Genomic DNA, 22,573 nt, shown 5'->3' with positions numbered 1-22,573 from the left:
CGAAAAAGAAATGGACACCCAGAAAGCGTGTAGGGTCTTGTCCGCATTGAACTTTAGCTCATCCTTTAAGCATCGCTCTTTCCAATTCATTATAACAACTTTCATTGATAAGTACATTGTTATAATCACTTATCACCCCCTCGTTTCGATGCAATTTGTCATAAATGAGGATGGCACAAGCATCATGAGGAAGATCCATCTCACCTCTCTAACTGATCATTTGATTAGCACGCACAACCATGTTGGCAACCCAGTGAACCATAGCATTGGTCTCTCTATAACTATGTGAGATGACACAACACTCGAAGGACTTAATTATCTCCTTGGATAGAAATATAATATTTATGATAGTCCATGATGGGGGGGAGGGGGGGAAACCCTTAAGGCATTTTATGATGTTATTTGAATCTCCCTTGAGCCAAACTTTTTTAAAACCCAAATATTTAGTAAGGGTAAGAGCTTGGTAAGCTGCTATGGCTTCGGCTAAGTGGCTGGTTTGAGATCCCATGGGGAATGCCACCGCTGCAATACAATAGCCAACTTCATTTCTTATCACTCCCCCACACTCAGTTGGCCCCGAGTTCCCCTTGGCTGCCCCATACTATGCACCCACATTATGTCTTAGGACAAATGCTAAAATAATATAAAAAATATTTATAAATTATTTAATGTAACAAAATAATAATAAAATGAAATGAATTTGATAATTTGGTGAAGGAGAAAGGCTAAGGCTATAATTTTAACGTGTCGTAAAAAATGCTAAGAGATATAGATACCAAAGTGAGTGTAATACATTGTGATACTTGTAGGGTAATCAATTTTAGCCATTATACTTCTAATCACCATTGATTATTGACTAGTATTTCTTGGGATTATACTTTGTATATATAAAAAAAGTATTTATCATACATATAAATCCATTTCAATGGGCTATTTAGAGGAGTATAACCCATATTTATGAGATATTGGTCTTGATACAAACTATACATGACTTTTTTTGAGGTTGAAAATAAGTATATATGCATTATATTATAATATTGATGTAGATGCAGAGGATACACATAGAACCTAGTTGGAGTGTAGATGTTTGTAGTGCTAATCAATTTTTCAATAAAAGATGAGGTTTCTCTTGTAGCTAGTGTATTATTTAAGAGAGACTAGGGAGTAGATAATAGTAATGATGGTGGTTTCATTTACAAAGTGTCATGGAGAGTAGATTCCTTCTTCTATAGGGTTGATGTTTGAAGGAAAAAAAAGGTATTTTTATTATTAATGAAACTACTAAAAATAAGGGATAATTTAACACTATGGAGGACCTATATTTACAAGCAAAGGGCCCATGATGCTCTAATTAATGCTAGGTACTCAAATTATAATATTCAAGAATGATGAAACCTTTAAGAAGGAACACATCCTTATTTTTATATTTATGTAAATGAATGGGTACCTTTTTTAATTGTGAAAATTTCTTGAGCTACTAAAATTTGTTGTTAAGAGGACAAAGGAATCATTCCCCCTCCCCCCTATTGCCCCAAAGCATTAACTTGAATTCTAGAACATTCTTCTTTGCTCCTTTGAATTTAGTTTAAGAGACAATGTTTTAATATGTTACATTTATCTTCTCATGTCTTGAGATTTTTTTAGCTTTTAATTATGACTTTAGATTATGTTCATCTTTTTTGGATTCTATCTACCTTATGCATAGATCATGCATTTTTTAGTGAGCACGCTTGTCTAAATTACTTATTATAAAATAATTGTCTAAACCCGTCTTTATGTCATATAGTTGAATAAAATATAGATAATATATCTTACCATTTCATTCAATTCATTCTAATTCCATTTCAATTCATTCTAATTCAATTTCAATTTCAATATATATGATATCTACACATTATAATTCACTATATATATAGATTCATTTATATAATTTTATAAACTATTATTGGAAATATAACAATATCCTCTACTTCAGAATTCCAAATTTTAAAAAGATGAAATATAAACATAATTGAATACTTAAAAAAGTTAATTCATTTAGATCGAGCAAAATCCAGAGTACAAATATATTTTGTACTTATTTTGAGAAGCCCTGACATTCCTTTGCATTTCATGGCGTAGATGTGTTGTGAGATCCTTCTATTTTTGCTTTGTATTTATACCAACGAGCGCATATTGTGAAGTAACAAAAGTTCAGCACACCCATTACACAGAGTAGGCCGTAAAAGCAATCAAGACGGCTATAGTTCAGACCATCATTTAGCCAATCTGTATTTTGATGAATGATACTCACCAACAAACTGCTCAAATAAAACCCAGTCGCCATACTCGCAGCGACTAAACCAGTGGCCGTGCTGCGTACTGTTTCTGGAAATTCAGAGTAAAAGAAATCAATCCTCCCTGCACTCAGAAATCCTTCTCCCACCCCAATGAATACATGCTGAGGAAGGAGCCAAAATGCCGATTCCTCTGCAGATCTATTCAGACGCTTTCTTTCCACTATGGCCGCCACTGCCATCCCCACTATGTTGATAACCATGCCTGTTGCTATTCTCCTCAGCTGTGTTATTTTTATTCCCTTCGCAGCAGCCCACGGGACCACCATATTTTCATACATACCTAATGTTATTGCACAGGCGAGGAGATTGAAGACAATGTAAGAAGCCGCGGGTATTTTGAAATGGGAACCCAGATGCCTGTCCATTGTCAATGCCTGCAACACTGAGAATGTGTTCTGCTGGGTATACAGAATGGCAGGGATGATTATACCACTCCAGATTGTCAATGTTTTTATAATGGATTTTAGCTCTTCCACTTGTTGAACTGTGCACAGCCTCCATGGATTCAGATTTGAATGCCCATCTGCTGAAATGTCCTGTGATGTTTTTATGGCGGCCTTGTTCAGAAACCTGGAAACAGTTTTCAAAGGGTTCGAGTTTTCAATTACCCAATTTTTCAGTATAACATGAATAATGGAACAAATGACATGGTAATTGAAATTGAGGCCTTGGAATAAAAAAATAGAATATTTGAGATCAGGATAGGAATGTAGGTTTATTTGTCACTTGTCTCTAACTGTTGGATTAACATTGTAAGATTGGTATGGACTAGACAATTGGAATACTATAAGAGCTTTCTTAATCATTTTGATGTAAAGTTAATAGGATTGAACTCTGCAGTGACAACTGGGAGAACCTGTATTGATAGAGCGAAGGTCGAGTTTCTACATATTTACAATTAACTGTAAATTGCAAGTGAAGTTGAAAATCAAAACAAGAAATTTTGCATCTAAATATAATTTTAATGTAGGTGGGTATGTTGGAGTGTGTAATCCCGATAACTGTTTATTATTTATGATCTAATTTTGTTGTGTTTTCTGCAGCACATAATATCTCAGTATGGCATCAACGCTCTATTTAATAATATAAAACAAAGACTTTCAAAAATCTGATTAAGTCTATGCGATAGAGAAGCTGAGTCATAGTGAAAGACACGGACCCTACATCATATTGAAGGAAAACGCAATGGAGTCGAGTGAATGAAGTTTATCTATTAAATGTAAAAATATCAACGTACAGACAATTTGACAAACATTATACAGTGGTGGTTAGGTTATATATTCCTTCCTTGATCACAATAATCACCATCTAAGATGTCTATCTTCAGACCTACAGAGTTAATTTTTTTTTGATAAAATAGTATCTAGCATCTAGAGGCTTACTTTGTTTTTAAAACACTAGATTTCTGAATAGTACAGTTATTGAGTTGTTGTCATATACAATGAGTAATGCTTCTTGGTTGTGCATCAAATTTGTTAATACGTTTCTCATTCAAATTGTCTGACCTGTTGCTCTTGTTGCTATTATATATTCTGTTTTAGTTGATGAAAGAGTAACTATGGGTTGTTTCTTAAATGCTCACGATGTTGTGTTTGTTCTAAAATACAAAAATATAATTAGATGTACTCTTCTTTTCATCAATGCTACCTACTCAATGATTGTCCTTGTATCTTATGAGTTTGAACTCATGCAAGCTTGAATGTACAAATTTCTATTATTTTTTGTTCCACGCACATATCTCAAAATTCTTTTTCTTTCTTGCCAATAAGAGACCTTTGGAGAATTCGTCAACCTTGAAATAAAGCCCACGCTATACATTTTGTTTGGCCTTATGAGTATATTAGACTACTAGTAATTTCTTATGTAATGTTAGATCTGTTGGTGTAAATAGTCTCATTATACATCTAGTAAGGATATCTTCCTTCGAGGATTAACCTATTCATGCCTAGCTCAAGTTTACTTAGGCTATTTCAGAGTTTTATCTCATTTCTTGTGGTTGAGACATGTGCCCCACCTTAAGAGACATATACTACACTTGGTCATCCTTGTCTATATATTCAAGGTTGATCATTGTATATTTTACAGTCTCATTTATATTTTTTTTGATGAATAGACATTTCCATTAATAAATTTAGAGGTACACTATTCACAAAAAAAGGTAGGAGGATATAAGATCACTCCTCGAGAGTCACTCAGGCAGAGCCCAAAAAACTAGCAAAAGACAAAACTACGAGCAATGCCCAAAAACAAAAATATCAAGAAATAGCTGCTAAGTGGCTAAGTCAGTGACTGATGGAGGTGGAGGAGGGTCATTATCATCTTTTTGACCCCATACATTAGTGGGGTCAGGATTGTCATTTGGAAGGGACCATCCCTCCTCAGCAATAGTGTCATCTTCTTTCTCATTTTCCTTTTTGGCTAGAGAAATGACCACTGACATCCTTAGAAGCCATTCAAAAGAGCTTGACCAACTAGAATCAAAGCTGGTATCTAGCCAACTTCTGCCACCACTAGTAAAGGGGTTCACTCCTCCTGTGTTCCACCTAGAAGCAAAGCCACCACGTGGTAGAGAGGTGAAGCGTCTATGCTAAAAGTCTCTTCCACCACGAGATTGGCAGTAGGGGGCCTAGGAAGGTGGATTGTATGAGTGACAAGCAAAGGAGCTACCACCGTGCTGCCTATCATGAGGTAGAGACTAGGTACCAAAAACTGAAAGGTTGGGCAGCTCTCTAGTAACCATAAAATTGAGCATTTCCCCAATGATGTAGAAGTTCCTGTAAATGGCCCACCTCTAGCACAAACTTGTTGGCTTGTACTTGGATGTGGAGAAACACATCATTACAAATACATGACTTAGTAAACATAGAAACATGAATATCAAGAGAGTTGTGAGAAAAAATTAACAATATTTCTATCTTTCCATAGTGTGAAAAGGATCCCAATTCTGAAAGTATGCCATATTTGTGTGAACTAAAAGGGAAAACGAGGAGAATCTCCCCAAAAAATTATATGCCAAGAAAAAGGCTTAGGTTGAAAGGGCTGGAAAAAATCATAAATCCATATCTATGGCGGTTAGGCTCTTTTGCATTACCAAAAAAACATGAATGAAATTCTCAAGATACCTACAAAAAGGGAAATGAGGGTCTGGCACACCTAGATGCCACAGGCAAGAGCACAATGACAAGCCTTGGAAAAGAATACACAAGACTAAGTGGGCGAGCTTTGGCTCAGCAATGGCCAACCAAATAGTATAAATCTGCAATGCAAAACAGATTGAGAAGATTGCAAATGCCGTTGGATATTCAAGGTAGGGACCATAGGCAAGCGAGGAACAAGCCAGCTATAACCCTATCTAGGTTTGTAATTACAAAAGGAGGTGTTGGGAAACCATCACCAATCCTTACATGACGGGTAGATAGAGTGGATGCCAATCTTTTGAAGCATATCCAAAGGAAGAGCTGACATGACAATGTCAAATGTTTGTTGATCTAGTTGGCTGAGGTGAAATTGGGTCTTCAAATCTTCCCAAGAGAGAAGATTCATATTGCTTATGGAGAAAAGATCCTGAAGAGTGCAAATGCCATGCTTGTGGAAACACATGACACAAATTCTAGGAACATGTGCCAGAGGAAGCCCTTACACTTGAATGAGCAACGATTGCCAAATATTATGCTGGTTCAAAGAGAGGCCATCTCTGAAACCAACCCCATCCTATTGAAGCCAAGGCTTGATGACTTCCCAAGCCCACCAAATGATCTTAGCAACTAAAGTCCCTTGGATTTGAATGACTTCTTTCATAAATAAGAGGGTTTGAAAACCAATCCCCTACCATGCTAGCCCATGAGCTGGATAACTTGAAGAAATACAATACCCGAGGAGAATTTTCTAGGCCTTGTTGCCTGAAATGGCATGAATAACTCTTATTTTCATACATGATAAATATGCTTTTGTATTCATTGTTTCACTAGTAGAAAGTTTATGCTTTTAAATCTTGACTTCTCCAACATGATATCAAAGCCATGATAGTACTATTTATCACGCATAAATGTGATTCTCACACAAAACTCAATAATCACAACATGATAGAACCGAATAAACACTATTGTCATGTTCAAAAGGTCCGGGAAATGAAAAAATTCCTTTCCTTTTTGTCAATTTTGATAATTTAATTTTTTTCAAATTTGAATGTTTTTAAAGGAGGGGGCCCATCTGTTCAGTTTGATAAAAAAAACTTGTTTTGTTGACCTATTTTTGGTCTCTTCCGTCTCATTACGGATTAAAATTCTATGCGTGTAGCTATCGTAAGCCTAGGGCTTGTGGAAATCGTGCCAGTTTTATCTGTTGCACGCCTTTAAATCACAGGCTCGCCATTGCTAATCAAGTGCATTGGCTAGAAGGGGCTTAGAATGAAGAAACCGACATTTATGTTTGAGCCACGCATTTGGTACCCACACCTACTCACGGCCCTGCTATTGGGCATTTGTTGATTTTTGGCCTGTTTATGTTTTTTGACATTTGCAGTTTTTCTTTAACTGCTTGCATAGCATTGGCCTAGGAAATCTCTCCTATTTCAGGCACTCGCACTCTGCTGTTTTCTTGGCGTGAAACTCCCTCCAAGCAGCTTTCCTGCTATTGCGTGGATTTTCAACGGTTCTCTTGCGTATTGCTTCCAAGCGACCTGCCAAATCATCTCTTTGGAGACAATGTGAAAGGGGAGTGGCACATCTTCACATAACTTGCACATCGACTGGTATCTCCCTCTGCCTTGACGCCTATACATGCACATATTTTGTAGCTAAGCGGCACTCAGAAATACCTGCACAGTGCCCTCACACATAACCAGCAATCAAGGCAAAGAGACAACCTCTATATCCTCCCACGGTGGCCATATCAACTAGCCAAGGGATTCGGTCAAAAAGCCCACGCATGAACTCATTGTTTCACATCTCCATGCGGCCTCTACACCAGTTAACAAGCCAGCATATTGAGGGGAGTGAATGTGCACAACGATAAACTTGTGAGAGTTCGCTGTCACAAAATCCTTCTCTCACGTTGGCAATAGTCAATTACTTCCTAAGTGGCTTTTCTATGAATTGTTTATTCAACACTTAGGATGCAGTTTTTATGATATTTAGTAGTTTACTGAAAATTAGAAAATAGTTGTATTTTAATTTTTCATTAAATAATAACTATAATCAAAAGTGCATCTGTTATGCTGCATAGATATTGTCGATTTTGTACCTCCAACAATCAGTCCACTTTAACATTTGACAACTTGAAGTAATTTCACCCAGATCAAGTCGGTCTCCAAAAACTCTTTTTCATAGGCACAGGTAGGCTTTTTCTGATTTGGTCTCCTATGCATACGAGTAATCTCACCCATGGTGCTTATAAGTTGACATTTAATGTGATGTTTTCTGCTACACTTAACGATATTTGGTTATAGAAATTATTTGCATGCATTGCTAGTTTACAAATTAAAAAGTAGCGTGTAAAAAGGGGACTATTTTTCTTCAATAACTAGTATTTGTAAGGGGGCAAATTTTCAAATTTTTTTTGCATATCATACAAATGGAGAGTCATTTTTTCCGGTGTGGATAGCTGACATAAAGCTCATTCCTTCCCGATTCTAATGATTGGTTGCATCCCTAAATTTAGTTATATTTTAGTGTTGTTTTCAATCTTTCAATGCAGCTATAATTAAAATAGGTCTAGTTTACGAAAATTTGATTTTGCAATAAATTTTAATCGATAGCTTACAATTGAGTGTCATCTTTAACAAAAATTCATATTTTTAAATATCCCATCTATTAAATCTATTTTCATTGTAAAATGTATTGAATTATAAAGTGTTAAAATGGGGGGTTCACATCTGAGGGAGTATATTTGCATTTTACATTGTTTCCTTTCATCATTAGATCATGTGTAAACATTGAAAAATGAAATGAACATATTATGGGAGTAATCAACATGAAAGATGAATGGTGTCCTCACTTCTCATATAAACTCTTCCAACTTCTATTGAGGATTAGAAAACCTAAATACCTGTTGTTGCATCTGAATCTATTGTTGACTCACCCGTGTGGTCCATTGATTATTTACATCAAGACGTTACTATTGTTCCTCTAGATTTGCTACATTGGGATGCATATCTACTTTACATTTCGTGTCTATTTGTCAAATCCAACCTTGCAACTTTGAGAGACACCATTGAGGACATTCGTCTTCTATTTGATGTTGGTTTTGATGAAGTTGCATTATCATTTCTATCTGTGTAACATTCTCTTGTCTTGCCTACATCTACTTCTATCACAATAACTCTACAAATCGCCATGAGTTTTATCTGATTTAGTTATCATCATTTGCAATAGCATTAGATTCACATTGGTCCAAATATCACCATACATACATGGTTCCTATTCTTGAATCTATTATGGTACATACTCCAGCATATCAACATTTGTCACCTCTAGCATTGGGTTAGAGATAATTGAGCATCCATCATAGGGATAATTTTAGTCTTTGCATCATATGCAACATTTAGAGACAATCATAGTACTTTCTACATCTACATATTCGAAATGGGAGGTCATTTTGCATACATATGCGGTGATGTTTCTTCCTGCATGGGTGATCGTGGATCATCTTCAACATCTAGTGTTGAGCATCTACTAGCACTACACAATATTTTGAGCGGAGGTTGCTTGGTATCTCTTCTATTATCAAATTTTGGAGGAAACATTTACTCACATGGAGTTCATTACTTCACATTTTCTAGGGGCCATATGACCTTCTTTCTTTCTCTTCATGGGGGGGTCACTATTGCACTCGTGTTAGAAGTAGTCCTTGGGGGGTTCATTATAAGTCATCCTTCTATCTTGTACATTTCAAATTGCATCATTTCTAATTTGGAGAGGAGTTTTGTTCCCATTAAGTTTTCTTGTTTATCTGCACTTTATGAGAAATTTTTATGTGAGTACCTAACATGGCCTAGGAGCTAAGACTTATCATCTAAGTTCATACATTACTATATAAGTTACACTATGGGGGGTGTTGGTGTAAATAGTGTTATTGTACATCTAGTTAGGATATCATCCTTTTTGAGATTGGCATATTCTTGCCTAGCTTAAATTTCCCTAGACTATTTCATGATTTTGTCTCATTTCTTATGATTGAGACACATGTCCTCACCTTGAGAGGCACCTATTAATTCATGTATGACACTCTCTCACACACTTGTCAAGTTAAATCACAAGTATTCCATTATTAAAGGGGTAATAAGAGTTTCACTTCGACGTTCTCTCCTCCTCTCACTTGTCTATATATGAAAGGTTGAGCATTGTACATTTTACACTCTCATTTACATATATGATAGACATGATTTTGTGTTCACTTTTTTAGTAGTGGAAGCTAGTTTGTGCTTTGAGATCTTGACTTGTCAAAAATGGTATGAGAGCCATGGCAGTACATTTCGTCTTGCATCATCAGAGAGTCATAGAGCCAAACATACACCATTAGCATGTTCAAAAGGTTCCTAGTCATTCTTTGGTATGATTTTTGGAGGATATCTTATGCACTACGATTTTTTTCTTCAACCCCTGGTGACGTACTATCATTTATTTCCTAAGAGATGTAGAAAAGAGTTTTGGAATCCTTTTTTATTTTATTTTATTTTTTATAATATCCTTTTTTTTTGATATAATGCATTATATGTTGCTAAACCTTTAGGTTTAGGAAACCCATTCCCCAAGAGCTCCCATATATCTTGAGAGCTAGATAAAACCTTCATTGTGATTGATCAATAGTCAATTTTATCTTACAAATTGAGGAGTTTAAATATTTATAAGATTTGTACTAGAAAAAGATGCCATTAGTGGATTCAATACTAGGTGGAGACAAATAGAATATAATAGAAAAAAAAATAATACAAAATATTCTTTCGTTATGTTGAAAAAAAAGTTATATTCTTAGTGGGAGTTTCATCTCTTTCCCTTGGTAAACCCAAACACAAAAGTTTTGAGTTTTTTTTAAGACTTATTATGCACAAGTTTTACACAAGAGCTTAAGGTTTGTTCTAGTTTTGAAAACTTAAAGGTAGAATATTATCGTTCCTTTTATAAGTGTATAATTCTAGAACAAGTTGAACAACTTCCATTCTCTTTTTCAAATGGAGACTAACTCTAAGATTAAAGATGCATGTTGTTATATAAAATCAAGGAGTAGAAAATCTAACTAACCCTATGTAATGGAGGAGTTAGCCCATACTAAAGAAGGACCTTGTAGCACATTGAAGGAAAAATAGAATGATGGCATTTTTTGAATACCTAGATAAATGAAAATGGCTCAAGAAAAAATCAAATGAATCTTTAGCCTCTTCTTCTTACATTTTACATTAGTCTCAATGGTAATGCTAAATCACAAATATTTATTTTTTACACCTTATTCAACAAAATTATTTTTTAGTGATGAATTTAAACTGATACATAAATTAAAAAAAAAAAAAAAAAAATCAATTAAATTGAAGATATTAAATAATTTATTAAATGAAATACCAACAATTATAAGAGATAGATATTAATAAATTTAAACTACAAATGAATGTTGAAAATTAGAAAAAATGCCATCTAAATATAATTTTAATGTAGCTTGCAAATCAAAATAAGAAAATCACCATTTAAATATAATTTTAATGATGAACAGTGAGATGATAAAACCTATAGTATTCAAATAATTGTAAAATAAAACATCTTATTCATCAACTATTCTTTTCTTTATTTTAAAATATAATAATTAAAAAAATTTATATAATTATACATGATCAACCATTTATTCAATAGTTTAACATTTTGTTTTTATTCCTTAAAAGAATTGCATTGCCCATTTTAAATGTTGATTACTGCAAAAAATCTAACATCTATAACTATGAACTATAAAATGTATGAGAAGGTTTTGTGGGTGATGGTGGTTCTCTAATACTTAAAAGGTTGCAGGTGGCCAGTTAAAGTTTTTCAATATATCAACTAAGGTTAGAGGAAATACCTGAACTGCTGTGTAAGGGCAAGCCCGGATTGAACTGTTATTCCATAGTATAAATCCTCTCCATTGGAAGGCAATCGCAGATGCCTTTTTCTCAAGCACGCCACTACAACTTGTGTTAGCCCTGTGAAGGGGCTACCCTCTGGACGTATACAATTGTAAAACCTCGTCCCGGACAAGAATAATACTAAAGATATCCCCGTGAGTGCAACACAAATCCCAAATCCCCATGCCCAGCTCACATTAGATTGAATATACACAATCACAGTGGAGGCTATCATGATGGAGACAAAGAGCATACAATAATACCAGTTGAAGAAACTTTGAATCTGTTTTCTACCACCCTTTGCAAACTGATCTGCCCCAAAAGCTCCTGAATTGTACCTTGCTCCTGAAGCTCCTGCAATTAACAATGCAAAATAAAGATACAGAACACCATACTGTCCTGTGGTGGGGCGAACACAACTTCCTGCAGCTCTTAGATTGGGACTACATGGAGGTGGTCTTAAGGAATCTATAATGGCCGTCAGCAGTAGAAGAATCATTGCCTGAAACAAACATGCAACAGAAGAAGATGAAATTGACCACTCATACCCATGGTGCAATTTTATGCCAAACATAGTTCTTGCAATGTAAGGGCTTGGGAAGAACGTACAATTATTGATAGAACTGAACCAATGGAAATTGCCCAAAAGCGACCCAGATATGCATCTGCAAGAAATGCTCCTATTAATGGAGCCAGCTCGATTCCTCCACTTGATATGTTGATGATATGGGTGGCTTCAATGTTGTTTATGTTGAACTCTGTGGTTAAGTAAACAATCATGTTTGCTGCCAAACCAGTGATTGCTATTCCAGAGGAGACCTCATTTCCTGCTTACAAAACGTTTGAATCAAATCAAAAGAGCAAAAATTTATTTGTAACTTCCAAAATTCTAAACAAAGCCATGAAAACAAAAAGATTGAAGTACCAATAATAAAAGGAAAAGTTCTCCATCCTCCACGCTCCTCCTTATCTGTATTCTTCTCTACTTTTTCAACTGCTAACTCAGGCGTCGCAGGTTTAAAGGAGGGAAGTGGAGCCTCCATCTCAACCATATTGTCCACAGCCATCTTAAACAAAATGGGAATTCTGTTGAATCCTTTGTTGCCGGGATACTTGCTATTTAATTTTGAGCTTCATCAATAAAGATAGTTTATAAAAGAAGCAAAAGTTGGTTATGTGTTGAATTAAGTCATAAGAATGATGATATTTTGATTGGCTATACCATTCACTAAACATAAAATCTCACAGAAGTACGAAAAATAAAAGCCCATTTCTAGATGATTTTGACAAACTAACAAAATTCTTTAGTTGTTAAAGCCAACTTCATGGTGGAAATGTTTGTGGACACAATAGTGCTCAACCATTGGGTGCTTGAATCTACGAAGAAGAACATCATTAGATTTTCACTGTTGTATATCATCAATGCTGACGTGTAATTCCTGTCATCTTGTCGTCGCCAGACAATGAAATGAAGTAAAGGCGTCCAACCAGCAAAACCACTTGGTATGGTTATGGTGCTACTGCTAGTGCATAGGCTTTTAAATCATAATATAATTAAAACAATTAAGAAGGAAAGAAAAGAGCACGGAATAAGTAAATCGCTCATCGACAGCGAAGAAGCACAAGTTAGGTGAATTATTAATCAATAACTAATAAGTTGTGAATTATTAATCAATAACTAATAATCTTAGTAATTTTAAACAATTATTTGATTGTGAAAGTTTTAGATAAACTTTTTAATGTGATAGTGATTTGGAGTTATGAACTTGTGAGGTCACAAACATATGACCTCATCCCTATTAAAAAGCACATTGAAATTTCAACCTTGGTTGTCACAATAACATCACCACTTAACCAACACACTATGAGAAGAATCATAAATTTGGAAATCTTATTGTAATGGTGAAATGTTTATATTCATGCTTTTTTTTTTATTAGTTTTGTGCATAAAATTTTAAATGTTTAAAACATAATATCATAAGATGATTGACTTTTTGTTGGGTTCAATTCATCATCCTATTTTCATATAAGAGACTCGTTTATTCTAATTTATAGATAGTTTACCATTTGTTTATAATTGGCAAACTTTTATTTATGCTTCTACATAGTTATTTCTTGTTAAAACTATCATCTTTGTTCAAGGTTAGTTTTCTAGCAGCTCCAGCTATTTTTACTTTAGTCCCAAACCATGTAAGAATGAACTTGAAATTCAAATTATTAAAAATTTCAAATTTTATATTTCCTACCAATTTCTACTAGTCATTTTCAACTAACTAAACACATATTTGTACTATATGTTATTTTGTCATGGTATTTAAAGACATTCAATGCATAACTGATTTTTAGTTATTATGAAACATTTTAATTTCTAAAAGAATCAAAGAATTAAATCTCCAATAATTGTCATTTAAGCTATTTGTATGTCTATTTTTGTTGTCTCTGATATCGTTCATCACCATTAATATTGTTGCCCATGGAAAGTGTTTGTTCTAAGAGAAGCCACTCATCTATTAAGTTTGCAAACTTATTGTAGACACCTAAAATCACCTCTCAAAATTTTATCTATCATGAATCCCCTTGACATCACTATCTTCTAAATTATTTAAATAAGTTATATATTGAATTTACTATCTCAAGCTTTCCTACCAATATTAATTATTATTTTTAGTTCTTTATTCAATAAACTAACTCTTTCTTTAGCATTAATTAAATAAATGAATAAATTTTATTTAATTAATCAATCATTTATCCCATTTTCTAATGTTTGGCCTTAAATAAATTCAATATTTATTTATTTAATTTTACCATTCCTACCATTCTTAACAAATAAAATAAATAAAACATTGATTTAGAATAAATAAAATTTATTGATAAATAAATAGATAGCTAATTATTTATAAAATTTTAATCATAATTAGGCAAGTCAATCTTGCACATGGTTCAAAGTTGCAAAAGACTCCAAAAAAGGACTTTTTGGATCTTCAATCTCAATTTTTTTTAAAGAAAACCCCATTCTTTAATATCATTTGGATCATAGATATTCTAAAATGCACTTTTAACAAATTGATACTTTGAAGCTTCTTATGCATCCAATTAAATTAATCATCCCTAGCAATTGATGTTCCAAATCAATCTCGAACATTGATACTCCATCCTCCAAACGTATAAATAGCTCATCATATGTACTAATTTAAAGACGAATCTTAAATGTGGAGTTATGTTACTATTTTGAGTAAATCCATCATTGCTAGAAAAAGGGACTTATAAATGAGGTAATTGTTATTGTCTTTATATTTTTAATGTGTACTTATTAGCTCAATATAGAGGTTGTGTTTAAATATGGAATAAAGCTTTAATTTATTGAAGTTTGAATCATTGTTTGCATTCTATATTTACATGCATATATTTTGGCACATCTGGTTGGATCCGCACCCCTTCTAATATCTCTTCTCTTGTATATGTTGATAGTTGAATGCATTTGGATGTGATTTCAAAATGTCTATTCATATTTAAAGTGCATTCTTTTTTCCTACAACATGTTCATCAAAGTTTTGAACATACTTTGACCATTATTTTTTGATCATTTTACAAGATTTTGAACCTTTCCTAAACTATTTTTTTGTGTTCTTATTTTATATTATCTTTTCACACTATCATAATAATTTATTTATAAAACTAACCCTTATATTTTTAAGTTGATTTATATTTTGGTCTCTAAAATAGACTGGCATACCTATGCCTAGTTTGACACATTTTTAAACCTATGTTATATCTATTTTTAGATCAATAAATACATCCCCAGTCTTAAATATTTCATGTTTTTTTTTCTAATTTCAATTTTTTTTTTTTTTTTACGTTTTTACATTTTTCAGTATGTAGTTAATTATTAACCTATTATTTTCATCATTATTGCTAGCTTTATTTTTGTATATTTCCACATATAAGGTTTTTACTAAATTTTATTGTTCTATTATGTATGTTTCACCTTTAAATGTTTTATTTTATTTTAGAATCTATGTTTATAGATCAATGCTTCAACTTAACCAATAAGTGAATTTATTTTATTTATAGAATCTATGTTTATAGATCGATTTCTCTTAGTGTCCATGTTTTATTTCATAATTTATATTTTTTCTTAAGTTTTATGCTTTTAAATAAATATCAAAGTAAAAAAGTTAACCTTTGAAAAGATCAAAATCCAAAATACCTCTCACAAAACAAAGGTTAAAACCATAATTATAATCAATCCCTCAAATCTAAATATCAAATCATACTTAAATAATAATCAGTTTCAAATCCAAATCCCAATTTTTAAATCATAGTAACACCATCTCCAATTTTTTAAAAACATATCAATCCCCACATACCTAAGTCAAACTCATAATAAAAATCAAGACCTTAAACCTGCTCATTATCCACAAATCGAATCTTACCTAAAAAGGATTATCTATCTTAGGTATAGCCATCCAAACACTCAACCATAATGAATATACCATAATAACCTAGACTATTCGAAGTATAGAAAACCAACAAATCAATTACCAGGAACCAAATTCAATGCATAAACATAATGATGGGTTTGTCTCAGTTGTGGCCCTCCCTTTGGAAATCCAGACAAACCATTATGCTGAGGCAAATGTAGCCTACATTTGTATCAAATTGGCAGTCTCTAATGGCTATTCGAAGGTCTAGCTAGAGAGTGTCTCATTAAACATTATAAATTTTCTAACGGGTGTTCAGACCCCTAATGGACAATGAAAAGCTTAATTCTTGATAGCATTGAAATTCTTAAATATTTTGAAGATTATAAAATCTCCCATATTTTTCGTCAAGTTAATAAAGTTACTAATGAATTTTCTAACTTTGGTGTCAAACAACCTCATATAGTATGGTGGGGGACATATGATCCCATCCCCATGGAAATTAAAAATCTAATCTCTGTTGATAGTCGATTATGCTAATTGGATAGTTTTCTTTGTAATAATGGTTCATTACTCTTGGATCTTTCAGATGGGAAGGATGAGATGTCATCTCCCTATTATGGAAGGAAAAGGTAGGATATTTATTTCCAAGTTTTCTTGTCTTGAGGTATTATCTAGTCTATTTTTTATTTGCTTTCTAGGGTCCTTCTTTTTCGTGTCTAGTTGTCCGCTCGCTGTTAGCTACAACAAAATTATGGGTGGTGAAAGAAACAAGGAAAAGACCACCTCTTGTGAGAAATGGTAGAACAAACAAACTATTTGGGATAAAATTTTGGTGGGTGGTATTACTCCTTACCTAGAGAAACTCCATGGTCATGACCCTTTAGTGACCAATGGTTTTCTAGAAGGGCGGGAGAATGGGATTTTGCATGTTTATAAGGTTAAAATATTAGTTACTGAAGATGTCATTGTTGAAATCATTGGAATGTTGGTGGAGGGAAAAAGATTTTATAGGGAGCAAAAGGCATTTGATGAGGCAGTCAATATCTTTTTTCAATAAGTTGAATGCAAGAGGGTTAAGAAGACTATGTATAGATGGGGGTTATGGCTAGACATCCATCAAACCCCTTTGGGTTGAATTTGTAAAGGTTATCATGAGGTACTTAACCCTTGATGGTTGTTTTACTTTCTTGTTTAGCTATCATTTCACAATTTTAAATCATTTTAGGAATGATAGATGGGTATCCTTGCCCTTTTATCTTCTTTCTTCTCTCAACCATGGGATTAATGCTCATAGAAAGAACCCAAATTCCCCATTTCTCCATGAAGGCCCCATTATCCTTATCATGGAGCATGTAAAAGCTTTAACAAAAAACTTTTGTTCTAAATGCAAAATTGAGTTTGCATAGAATATTTGCTAGCATTTCTTTATTTTTTCTACCAATTTGAAGATGCCCCTTTTGATGAAGATGATTTCTCTCATATTAGTAATCACAAATACCCTAGGAAGGATAATTATACCCCTAGTCAGCCTCATGGGCATGAAAATGATAAAGAAGACTCTAATTATGTGACCTAGGAGGAGTATGTTCTGAAATCCCTAATCCCTGGATTGGCTAAGAAGGGTAAACCCCAACTGGGGGAATTATCTAAATGTTAAATGATTAAAAAGGTGAAAGAAAAGAAGAAAAAAGGCCCCAATTTGTCTCCTTCTATTATCGGGGATAAAAGGGTATCCAATTCCCCATGTCAAGAATAATCTCAAGAATTAAGTGTGAATGCCAAAAATAAAATAGATGAGGAGGTAGGTGATAAGGTTGACATTCCTGAGTTTGGTGGGGACTTGTAAAGGATGGAATTCCTCATTGATATCCTTGTTGAAACTAAGAAAGGTAGCCCAATGGGAATGGATAAGGGGTCCTCTGCCACTAGAATAGGGGACATGTTGGTGGTGGCCATGTTTAAATGAATGGTTTCTAAAATCATCTTGTTTAAGGAAAGGGTTAATACCCTGATTGATAAAGTGGAATTGGGAAAGAATAGTTTGAATGGGACCCCTTATGTGGATAATGTACATAAAATGATTTTTCTTATCCATAATATGGAGAAGGATGTGAAAACTATGAAGTTGGAGGATGAGGAAAATATCAAGTCTCTTGAAGAGACCATTGATAACATTCATGATAAGCTTAGGGTTGTTCTAGTTATGAGAAAAACTACTATGTATAATATTTTTGAAGGTCCTATAAAATTAAATGATAAGGCGTAGACCCATAAATATTTTTCAAAGGGTAATTTGAGCTTCCCTTTTGCTTGTGTGGATGATAATGGGAAGAATGTCATTGCAGATCAACATGGCATAGGTACAAGACCTTGTTCTTGGCCCCTTCAGTTGAATGTAAAACCATGATAAAGGTAAGAATGATCAAGCCCATATTTTTCAAGATGTTCTAAACATCAATGAAGGTGTGATTCACAAGAATGCCAAAACTTAAAAAATGTTAAAACATCTTCAATATACTTTCACATTTTTTGACCCTTTTGTATCTCTTTTGTTTTACTTTTGGTCAGCTATTAGTTTCTGTCTAGTTCTCTCCTAGTGTTGGTTTTAGTTTTTTGTAAAGGGATTTGAGATCCCTTCAAAACTTGTTTTACTCTAATAAAAAGTAAACTCAATACAAAATAATGTTTTTCTTATGAAAAATAGCCTATCATAAGTATAAAAATTAACTGCATCCAATACCCAATCCACTAATCATACAAAAACCTTGATTACTAAATTTTACACCAAAATTAAACTTAATCCAATCATAATAAACTCCAATTCCATCCAAATCAGCCCAAAATCCTAGGTAATCCAAGAAAAGTAAAAAGGAATCCAAAGTTATAGTAAATCCTTATCGAAATCAACAACCCCTCTATTGGAGATTGTTGGAGTTTATTGATATCATGAGCTTGTATGATTGTAATTGATGTCAAACTTGATTATCTGGATGGATGTTTCAAGTCGAGATATTCTTTTGGTGTTGGTTGTGTCATCTCATATTCAGGGTGATCCAAAATGTTTTTGGTACCCTCTAGACATGTTGTTAATTGCATTGTGGCTTAATGGATCATATTATTTTGGTCTAGATATGTGTTCATATATGTTTTGGGATAATAATTTGGGTCTCACCTTGTCATTTGGAGATCCATATGGAGCATTTTGCATTAGAAGTGGCTATGTAGCCATCTAGTTGATTGTATCTACACATTACGGTTTGTAACACCCTTTGGAATGTGTTAGCATCTGTTGATTATTGGATCATTCGTGAAATGATATATTGTGATATTTTTTGGTTTCCTCTTTCTCCTAGAGTGGATTGATCTAAGTATTTTAGGTCTAGGTGGCTTATTTTGTGTAATATTATTTAAACTATTTTGGTTGACCCTTAATTATATTTTCAATGTTATATCTCATATTTAAGATGTGTGGATGGATGAATTATGTGAATTAGAAGTAAATTATGTGAAAAGTGTATGCGAATGATTTACAAGTAGATTTGAGTTTGCGGTGATGCAAAAGTTAGTTTGAGAAGAGATTTGAAAGTAATATATTCTACAAGACAGTGTGTTGTGACATTGGAAAATATCAGAGATGTTTTCCATGATGTTGATCGCTTGATTCAGATATTCAAGGACAATTTCAAGATCAAGAAAATCATTCTCAATTTCAATTTAGCTATTTCATTCATTTCTAATTTATAGTGAGTCCTGTGGTAATAGTTTGTATCTTGTCCTGAAGAAGTGTTCTCAACTATGCAGGTCCTCTTTGTATCTTGCTTAAGGTTGTGCATCTTAGTTCTGCAAGTCCTTTCAGGTGTTGGTACTCCTTGGTTGCATGCCTAAAACATTGTAAACATTGTTATTCACATTATGAGTTAGATTCCCACTATTGGTTTTCCCTATTTGGGGTTTTCAATAAAATCTAGTGTTCATGTGTTGATATGTTGATGTTTGATGTTTATGTGCTAATGGTTAATGCTATTCTTAAATAAGCTGGTTAATAATTGTTTTTAAAGTTCCGAATTGATTCAAACCCCTCTCAGTCTTGCTAGGTGTTCAACGATTGGTATCAGAGAAAAGTTCCCCTTTGGTAAGCTTAACCACTTCAGGTAGATCAAGAGATGGTGCAAGATATTCATGTTAAAGCATCGATGTTTGATGGAACAAAATTTAATTATTGGAATGAAAGAACATAGTATTACTTGAAAGCATTGCAGAATGTAATATAGCAGATTATTCAGACAACTTTACACTTCCCTCCAAATGGACCATCAACTCTAGGTGAGATTAAGGCTCCAGAGACAAATGCAAAAGCTAGAATAATTCTTATGAGTTGGCGTAGTGATGCAGTATTTGGAAAGGTTAAAGGAATAAAAGAAGCTAAGTGAATCTAGAACAAGTTGTGTTATGCATATGAAGGTGATTTGAAGACTTAGCAAGCAAAACTTTTCAAGAAGACTTAGGAGAGGAGCTAGAAAGTAAAAAGGTAAGTTACCTTTGAAATGCTTTAATTGTGGAAGAATTGGTTATTATGACTCTTAATGTATATACAAAGATGATTATAGAAAATTTGATGATGATGAAAACAAAAGTAGATACAAAAGAATTGATTTACAGAAAGGAACAAATGATAGAGACAAATGGAAAAATAGTTTTTTTCTCTATGGAGGCACATTCATCTGAAGAAGAGGATGTTAAAGACTCAAATGAAGAATCTTTATTTTTGGCTATAGAGGAGAAGTATTAGGAAAGATTCTAAAGACCATAAGAGAAGACCAGTACATTCTAAAGTTGATCCAAGATCATGCATCATTAATTCTGGATTCTTGAATCACATGATCGGAGACAGAGAAAAATTTATCACTCTGAAGAAGTATGATGGTGGATCAATAAAATTTGTAGAAGAGGTGTTGGTGTTGAAAATAAGCCACACCTGGACTGATGATGGACTGGTCCAATAGGGGCTAGTAGCTCAGTGGTAGAGCACTCTAGCAGCGTATGGAAGGTCCTAGATTCGAGTCCTAGTTGGTCCATGTCTCAACATGGTATCAGAGCCAGGTCCACGCTAGGAGCCCCAAACACACAAGAGGTGTGGCTTAAGGGGGGGTGTTGGTGTTGGAAATAAGCCACACCCAGATCGACGATGGACTGGTCCAAGAGGGGCCAGTAGTTCAGTGGTAGAGCACTCCAACAATGTATGGAAGGTCCTAGGTTTGAGTTCTAGCTAGTCCATGTCTTAACAAGAGGAACCTACACCAATTTGTGGAATAGGTTGCTGGTAGGCATAAATCTGATTGGTATTTATTATGTAAAAGTGTTGATACATATTCTATCAAGTGTTAGTAAGATGTGTAATAGAGGATATGAAGTTGTGTTTATAGAAATTGGATGTATGATCAGAATGGTATCAGAGCTAGATCCTTTGAAAGAAGCTTGACCTCTTATGGTGATCTGGGATGACAACCTATACTTACAAGAAGGATAGTTCAATATTTGATGGAATGAACTACTCTCTTTGGAAGAACCGAATGGAGTGTCACTTGAGATGTGTCGATGAAGATTATTGGAAGATTACAAAGAATGTGCATAATGTTCCTTTGAATGGTCCTTTATCTCTAGATGAGATTAAAAAAGCTGAATACAATATTAGGGTGAAGGAAGCTTTTTTGAGTGCCTTGATTGATTCTGAGATGACTAATGTGATGGATTTGCAGACCGCTCATGAGATCTGGAAGAAGATAAAGACTTTATACTAAGATGACAGTCACGTGAAAGTTGCTAAGTTGAAGAGGCTGAAGGGAAAGTATGAGATGTTGAAGATGGGTGAAGAAGAGAACATTACCTCCTTTATGTAGAAAGTGAATGAGCTTGTCTTGAATATCAAATGTTCCAGTAGAGTATTGGATGAATCAGAGATTGTAGCCAAGGTGCTGAGATCCTTGCCTCCTGCTTACAAAGTTGTTGCTATTAAGGAGATTCAGATGATGATTGATGTGACTAGAGACATGCTAATTGGTAAGCATGCTTCCTTTGAGTTGAGGGAATTTGTTGAATCTCTTCCTAAGTCATAATCTGCATTCAAAGCTACTATTTCTAAGAAGCAGAAATATGATCTAGGAGAAATTTCTACAAGGGTGTCCATATATGAGAAGGAGATGAGATAACTTGAAGAAGAAGAAAAAGAACTTGAGGAGCTTGAAGTGCTTATTGCTAGGAGATTGCCTAAAGGTACTGGTAAGTATAAAGGTAAATTGCCTCTTAAAATGATTTTCGTGTAACAAGATAGGACATTTTGCTTCAAGGTGTCTAGAAGGAGTTCCTAAGAAGCCATTTAAACCATACAAGCCTAAATATCAAAAGAAGTGTTATTATGTTGGTGATGAAGGTGTGTCAGGTAATGAATTTGATAAGGGGAATTCAAGAGATGAATTAGTTTTCATTTCTATCAAGGAAGATGATCTGGTTGCTACTGATTCTACTAGTTGCATTAATGAGGAGAAAACTTTGGCTACTAAAGCTGAAGAAAAATAAGAATGGGTTATTGACAGTGGCTACTCTCACCATATGACAGGTGATAAGAGTAAGTTTGTGAGTATGGAAAAGTATGATGGTGGTGTAGTAAGATTTGGTGATGACAAAGATGGTATAATCCATGGTAGAGGTTCTATTTATCTTGATGGTAAGAA

General features: G+C 33.9%; 1 protein-coding gene across 1 annotated transcript; it reads right to left on the bottom strand.

Annotated features, from left to right (window-relative positions):
* Positions 1 to 2,002: 2,002 nt before the first annotated feature.
* LOC131037190 (protein NRT1/ PTR FAMILY 2.13-like) lies at positions 2,003 to 12,531 on the bottom strand. Its single transcript, XM_057969260.2, has 4 exons — positions 12,347 to 12,531; positions 12,031 to 12,248; positions 11,379 to 11,923; positions 2,003 to 2,909 (listed from the first exon to the last, which is right to left on the bottom strand). Exons 1-4 carry the CDS (start codon positions 12,486 to 12,488, stop codon positions 2,111 to 2,113), a joined length of 1,704 nt encoding a protein of 567 aa, XP_057825243.2. The 5' UTR covers positions 12,489 to 12,531; the 3' UTR covers positions 2,003 to 2,110.
* Between the last annotated feature and the right edge of the window lie 10,042 nt (positions 12,532 to 22,573).

This window comes from Cryptomeria japonica, chromosome 9 (genome assembly GCF_030272615.1).
Source record: "Cryptomeria japonica chromosome 9, Sugi_1.0, whole genome shotgun sequence".
Lineage (NCBI taxonomy): Eukaryota > Viridiplantae > Streptophyta > Pinopsida > Cupressales > Cupressaceae > Cryptomeria > Cryptomeria japonica.
Note: the sequence above shows the minus strand (reverse complement) of the source record. Positions and strands in the feature narration are given on the sequence as shown.

Coding starts and splice junctions, on each gene's coding strand:
- LOC131037190 (XM_057969260.2), bottom strand. CDS start 12,488: ATGGCTGTGGACAATATGGTTGAGATGGAGGCTCCACTTCCCTCCTTT. Junction 11,924..12,030: donor GTTCAGTTCTATCAATAATT/GTACGTTCTTCC, acceptor TGTTTGTTTCAG/GCAATGATTCTTCTACTGCT. Junction 2,910..11,378: donor GCCCTTACACAGCAGTTCAG/GTATTTCCTCTA, acceptor AACTGTTTCCAG/GTTTCTGAACAAGGCCGCCA.